The sequence below is a fragment of the Panicum virgatum genome, chromosome 4N, assembly GCF_016808335.1.
Source record: "Panicum virgatum strain AP13 chromosome 4N, P.virgatum_v5, whole genome shotgun sequence".
NCBI classification, from domain to species: Eukaryota; Viridiplantae; Streptophyta; class Magnoliopsida; order Poales; family Poaceae; genus Panicum; species Panicum virgatum.
Window position 1 is genome coordinate 908071 of NC_053148.1, and position 6945 is coordinate 915015.

The following is a 6945-nucleotide window of genomic DNA, read 5'->3' on the forward strand; positions in this document are numbered from 1 at the left end:
ATTAAAAAGTTCAGTGTCACAACATAACCTATAGTATCTAGTAACATATCAAGGTTTATTAACCTAAAGCATCGCACATTACTTCCTGTATGTTCTATGTTTAACCTTCATATATAGAGTAATCCTGTGACATTATTATGATGAACCAGAGGTGGTGCTCAAGCAGTCTTTCTATGCCCTGCTGAAGCCAAGAGAACCCCGATAGCGACGACAAACAAGGTCAGCATGCTGGTGAGCAAGAAATACGTCTTCCTCGATGACCTCCGGTACTCACCAAAAAGGATGATATCCCAAATGGTGCAGATGAGTGGCGACGCCTGTCAGACTATTTTCTATGTCATCTGGCAATCAAAACACAAATCATACAACATAGCACAACTGCAACTGAAACCTTGTAAAGATTACCATGACAGCATCAGCTGTAGCAAATCCGGCAGCTTGCCCACCCATGAACTGGAAACCGTTGCAAAATCCACATAGCAGGCCCGACAGAAGGGCCCAATGCCTCCCATTCCAGTCCCTGAGATATGCTTCCATGGTTGAAGCTGGCACACCGGCTATCGGCCGGTATAGAAGCCAGATGTTGACACAGACCGTGATCACAAAACCTGACAAATAAAAGTAGAAGAAGGCGGTATAGACCACCAAATGGGGCACCCCTTTCTTCAACAAGTGCCACTGGTCATTGGTGGCAAGGTTAAATGCCGGCGAGAAGACGAAGAAACACAAGCCAGCAAATAATACAACTGCAAGGCCTCGAGTCGTGCTGGTACCTGCAGCCTGCATTATCACAAACATGTATTATTAGAACCAAAATCTCTGAAACTTACACCGAAGTCTGTGGGACCGAAGCCGGCGACCAGAGGGGGGGTGAATGGGAGCCGATCAAAATTTCTTCTGAAATTCAAACCGTCGGCCTATGTCCCAAAATCGCCCAAGCCCTCAAGCGTTCTGACCAAAGTTTGGGGTAACTATTGAAAAGCTAACCCAACACAAAAGGCATCGAACGAGCGAGCGAACCCACGAAGCAAAACGGAAGCGAATCGGGAAAGCTGCAGAACTGATCTGCCGGGACCGGTCTGACCGGTGCGCTGTACCGGTCTGACCGGTCGTGCCTACCGGTCTGACCGGTAGCACCCAGAAAACCCCCGAGAAATTGGATTCAAACGGTGAATCCCGAGCAAACGACCACGAAATCCGACGAAACTTGGGGGAATGCTTCGCCCCTACCCCGTGTGCATATCCCCAAAAGATCTCGTCCCAAAGATCAACAAATCATGAGAATTATGGGGGAGATCAAAAGGGATTGGGGTTTTCTCAAACACTCAAGAACTCGAATTCGAACACGCCAGTGATTCCAGAGGGTTTAGGTTAGAGTTGGGAGCACGAGAATCACAGCAAAGAACTCATGGACTCCTCGCAATCAAGTGCACCAAAAACGAAATCGAAATTTCATCAAACAAGGCACAAAACGAGGAGATGGATTGATTCAAAACGCCCAGAGGGCACGAGGAGGTTAGGGCCTCCTTTCCCAATCAAATCCACAAGAGTTCTCATCCAAACTACATTCAAATCTACCCTAAAGAGATGAACTGAGGAAGAGGAACACAGGGGCGGCGGCCTGGGGAAACAGAGAATTCACGGACGAGTTACAAAAGCCGCCTTTAACCTAACACAAGTGAAAGGAGTATTTATACCCGCAGGACCGGTCAGACCGGTACGCTGGACCGGTCAGACCGGTTGGTTAGACCGGTCAGACCGGTGCCAGGGACCGGTCAGACCGGTTGGCCTGCAGCACCCCTGTACACGATCTTATCCGACGGCCGAGGTTCTTTCTTCGAAACGAAGTCTTCTCCGCGATGCCGCCATCTTGATGAAGATCCAGTCCGCGGTTTTGGAGGGTCCGCGAAACCCGGGTAGATGGCCGGTTTTGAGAAAACTGCCAAAACCTCACGCGCGGGAAGATTCCCGCCTCCACGCCGTGGCCCTAGACGCCGTTCCCGCCTCGGCCTTCTGACGGCTCTAGACGCCGCCCGACGCCCGTCACCTCCTCGCCCGCAGCGAGGCCCTAGACGCCGTCGACGCCCGTCGCCTCCGTCAGTCCCGAGACCGACGCCCGTGCCTCCACGACTCGGCGTCTTCAACCGCCGTCCGCCTCCTTGGTTTTGTGGCGCAAACCAAGAAACCCGCCTTCCGTCGCCGCTTGCGCCCTCGATCCAGGAGTGGACGCCACAGCTGCCGCCCGGTCCGAGCTCCGGTCCCGGCTGCCCTTCACCGCCGTCCACCGCACGGTCTATCGGCCACAGCACCTCCACGGCAGCTCCCCGTCGACACTCGACGCCCGTGTACCTGCAATCCAAAGACCAAGCGCACGATCACACCGCACGGTTGACAATTCACTCATCACAAGCAGGATAGAATACTCAACATTCCTCAAAGTCTTAAACATTAATTGAGGCTCCAGCATTCAAAAGGCTGTCATGACCTTGATTGATCGTCGTTTCTCTATCTCTGCAAGGAACTCTGCAGTGCCTGGTTTTGCCAGATTAGAAGCAGTGTTCTCATCACAATAGCCCTTTTTCTGTTCTTCTGAAAGGAAGAACCGCATAGCTGAATATTATCAACAAGATTCTAAGCATATTATTCTCCTAGTTTGTTAAATATTCGATCAGATACCAATATGGTTGCTACCTTCAGCATCGCTGTCCTTGCTGATCTCCAAGTATCTACTTATTCTGCAGCAAACAAATGACACTTCTGAACATTCGTGAAAAGTGTTCCAATAAAGTTATCTATGAGTAGAAAGGATAAAAATTTACCGGTTGCCGCTGAAATCGACTCCTAAGCTGCTTAGTTTTTCCTTCTTATCCTGGGCGTTAGAAGAATGGAGTATAGAGCTGAGGACCACAGCAACCATGAAGCAAGCTACACCAGGGGAAAGAAACTCGGCTCTATTTATTCGCCCATCTAGGAAATAATTAACAGTTGTGCCTGTAAATCAAACAATAATTATTGACAAAAGTGACCAGCAGCACAGAATGTAAAAAGCTTCAAAAAAACTTTACTTGGTCTTACCTAGAACAACAATCATACAACACACAATAATATTCACTAGTGATAGACCGACAAATGCCCATGCATACTGACAGATCATATTCCCAAGGCTGAGAGCAAGCCCACCAGCCATAGCAATTAGGACCGAAGGCCAGTTATCCTGGATCTGTAATGAATATAATATCCATTAGTTTTCAACCATATATATATGTACAAAGCTCTTAAGCGACCAGTCCTTGTATGGGAAGAGAAAAAAATGTAATGCAAACCACAACCTAGGTGGAAATATGGAAAGTTGGAAATCAGTTAAATATAATTCGACGGCTCAAAAGAAATTGAGGACCAACGGTGGTCAACCCTGGATGATGAGTGATTGACAATGGCATGTGAATTTGATATTTCTTAGCTTGTCATGTGCAAACATAGGATACGACGTGGCGGTCGACGGATGTGGTGAAGGTCAAGTAAAAGATTCGTGCCGATGAACCAAAGGGAGCGGTGAAGGACGAACGTGAGTAGGTTTGGGCCGAGGGACTCAAAGAGTCCAGCGCGGAGTGATAGGCAATCCACACTGAAGAGCAGAAGTACATGGGCGGACGAAGACACCGTCGGTCGAGTCAAGCGGAACGGAGGCGACACAGGCTTGGCGGAGACGGGACACGCGTCGGCATTGAGAAGGTTGCGTAGCGGCTAGGTGGAGACGGATGATTTGGGTGGTTGAGCCTCAAAACTACTATGCAGGCCGGTTTTCCATTTTGGGTTTCAAAGCCGGGGGTGCGTCAGGTACGTTCGGATGGAGGATATAGAGAGCACATAGCACCATCTCGAAGTTTGCGTCGAGGTGAAGCAAAATCATGAAGACGGCGTGTCATCCGATACGTCTACAAAAAATTGGACTGTTTTGCCCTGCGTGGGCGGGTATCATATTTATTTGCGTAAGGGTACTTTCATCTTTCGTCAGAGACCTTATATAGATAGGCATGACTAGTTGAAGGGGGTATTTCTCTTACCCTAGCTTTATTTTTCTCTTTTATTTTCTTAACTGTTGCGTTGGAGTTTGTGGAGATTTTGCTGGGAATAGAGGTCTAACCTTCTTGTGCCCTCCGGAATTGAAGATTCGAGTTCTAGATTTGTGATTCCCGGCGTTTTTCTTTCTAGGTATTTTTTTTTTACGCGGCGCGGGTCGACTAGCTGCGCCGGCGCACAGGCTCGTTCGTGAGCTAGCTGCGGCGGCCAGCCAGGCTCAGGCAGCGCTGCAGGCCGAAGGAGGAGCGCAGGCACACGGGCCGGAGGTTTTTTTATTTTTTTATTTTTCATTTTTGTTTTTTACAAAAAAAATATATTTTCATTTTCGAAATTTACAGAAATATACCCGGCCGCCCAGCTGCCGGGCGGCCGGCACCTGGTCGCCCCGCTGCCGGGCGGCAGTGACTTATCTGTAAAAATTTTCGAAAAAAATTGCGTTCCGGTCCCTGAAGGACCGGTCGCCCGGCAGCCGGGCTGCCGATCTAGGCTAGCTGGTTCTTCAATATTTTCAGAGGAAGGGAAGAGCTCATGTTTCATCTGTCTGCTGGTCTGATTGTGACAGGCTCACTACTCTCTCTCCACCGAGCAAATCAGCACCTGCTCTCCTTTTTCCACGCCAAGTATAGCAGAGCAATCAATTAGCAGCATCAGCTCTCTCTCTCTTCTCTCTCATGCATGCATGCACACTCACGCACTAGCACATAGCACAAGCAGCAGCCAGAGCTCCTCTTTAATGCCCCAGTTATTTCTTTTTCCCCAACCACACCACCGCCAGCAGCCTGGGCTCCTGCTCCTCACGCCATGTGCCTCCTCTCAAGCCACCGCCACCTCTGTTCCTTACTGTCACGATCAGACCAGCAGGCAGATGAAACACGAGCTCTTTCTGGACGGGAGAGAAGAGAGAGTGTGCATGAGTGTGCATGCATGAGTGTGCATGAGTGAGAGAGAAGAGAGAGCTTTTGCCAGTGCGTGAGTGTGCATGCATGAGAGAGAAGAGAGAGAGCTGCTGCTGCTAATTGATTGCACTGCTGTGCTTGGCGTGGAAAAAGGAGAGCAGGTGCTGATTTGCTCGGTGGAGAGAGAGCAGTGAGCCTGTCACGATCAGACCAGCAGGCAGATGAAACACGAGCTCTTTCCGTCCTCTGAAAATATTGAAGAACCAGCTAGCCTGGACCGGCCGCCCAGCTGCCGGGCGGCCTGAGGGGCCGGCCGCCCCGTTGCCGGGCGACCGGTCCTTCAGGGACCGGAACGCAATTTTTTTATGAAACTTTTTACAGATAAGCCACTGCCACCCGGCAGCGGGGTGACCAGGTGCCAGCCGCCCGGCAGCTGGGCGGACAGGGTATATTCTTGTAAATTTCGAAAACGAAAATATATTTTTGTAAAAAATGAAAATAAAAAATAAAAAAACCGCCACACGGGCCGGCTCGTGCAGGCAGCCCAGCTCCTGCCAGCAGGGCGCGCGGCCCAAGCGAGCAACGCGGGAGCTGCTTGCCCGGCCTGTGCTGCAGCACGTGGCCCAACCGGAGCACCAGCAGGCTTGCACCCGTGAGCAAGCAGGGGCACTCGGCCCAAGAAGGTAGCTCATGTTTAATTCTTTTTCTTTTGTTCTCACATTAATTTATTTCCTGCTGTTTTTGCTTAGCTATTAATTTGTGTTTGTTGTCACTAATACATAATACCTCTAGGTGTTTTGCATGTTCAGTTGACTTATGTTGATTAGTTCTTATTGCTAGCTTAATTAAAAAAAGCTCTGATTAATGTTTTCCTCTGGAGAGTCCTTTCGCTTTTCCGATAAATCGTTGTCTTAATTTTTGGTTAATCTTTGCTTCCGTTTTGCATTGATCTTTTTCTAATTGTTTCTAGGGTAATCTCATCACGAGTTGGCATGTATCATCTTGGCGATTAGAAGAGAGGTGTTTTGGGCTATAAATTGGAGTCAGTTTTTTCGGAGAATTTTTTTTATCGACTCCCTCCCATTCACCCCTCTCTAGTCGGCCACTTCGGTCCCACAAAAATTGGCAAATGTTGCACATCCATAGTCCATCCATAAATGTACTTTGCTGCAAAAGTTGGGAATCACGCTCATTTATGAAAGACAAATTGAAAATATATGTGCGAGGATAAAAATGACAAAAAGAAAACCAGCAAAGAGACAATAACGTGTTAGGTGATTGGAGAGTAGGAAAGAAAATCAGCAAGCGGGGAATGACCGCACCATAATATTACCATTAACTAGAGACCGGCTGACAAAGATTATGAAACTGACCCTCCACATATATAGGGATGCTGCTCCATGTGGTTAGGGCATTATTAAGGCATGTTTTATAGGGTCACCAATAAACACTCCTAGCTAAGCTGCATGCCCTTTTGCTAAGTGTGGGAATGCTGAACAAACGTTGGTGAAGACATACCTGGCTTAGCTGAGTGAAGAAATTCGGCATACCAACCTTGCCGTGTCCAATCTGCCCAACTGTAAAAGCAATCAACACAGCCACAAGGAAGTTGGCAATGGAGTAGTCCAAATATATGTGCTGAGGCAGACGGCCTCTACGCTCCATGAATGACATCGCAGGAGCAAAACTTCCACCACATAGGATAGCAAAAAGAATAAGGGCGATTGCACCACCTTTGTTCTCAACAATATACATGCTGACAAAAAACAGGAAATAACACACCTAGTTCGGCTCTCTGGAAAAGGTTTCAACCTTGCTTTTCCCTGAAACATGAGGATCTAGTTGGTTTTTATAGCTGCAACCTCCCAAGGACGATGTGAACCTGTTGAACATAACACACACTGACTAACGAAGAGTAGACAAAGAATATAAGTTCAGGTACAATTTAAATGATATCTCATAGATCAGA

At 48.3% G+C, this 6945-nt stretch overlaps 1 protein-coding gene across 1 annotated transcript; it reads right to left on the reverse strand.

Moving 5' to 3' along the window:
- On the reverse strand, positions 1-6945 carry LOC120670552 (ureide permease 1-like). Its single transcript, XM_039950687.1, has 6 exons — positions 6495-6945; positions 3076-3214; positions 2830-2991; positions 2486-2610; positions 406-780; positions 1-317 (listed from the first exon to the last, which is right to left on the reverse strand). The coding sequence occupies exons 1-6, from the start codon at positions 6729-6731 to the stop codon at positions 159-161; spliced, it is 1197 nt and encodes a 398-aa protein (XP_039806621.1). The 5' UTR covers positions 6732-6945; the 3' UTR covers positions 1-158.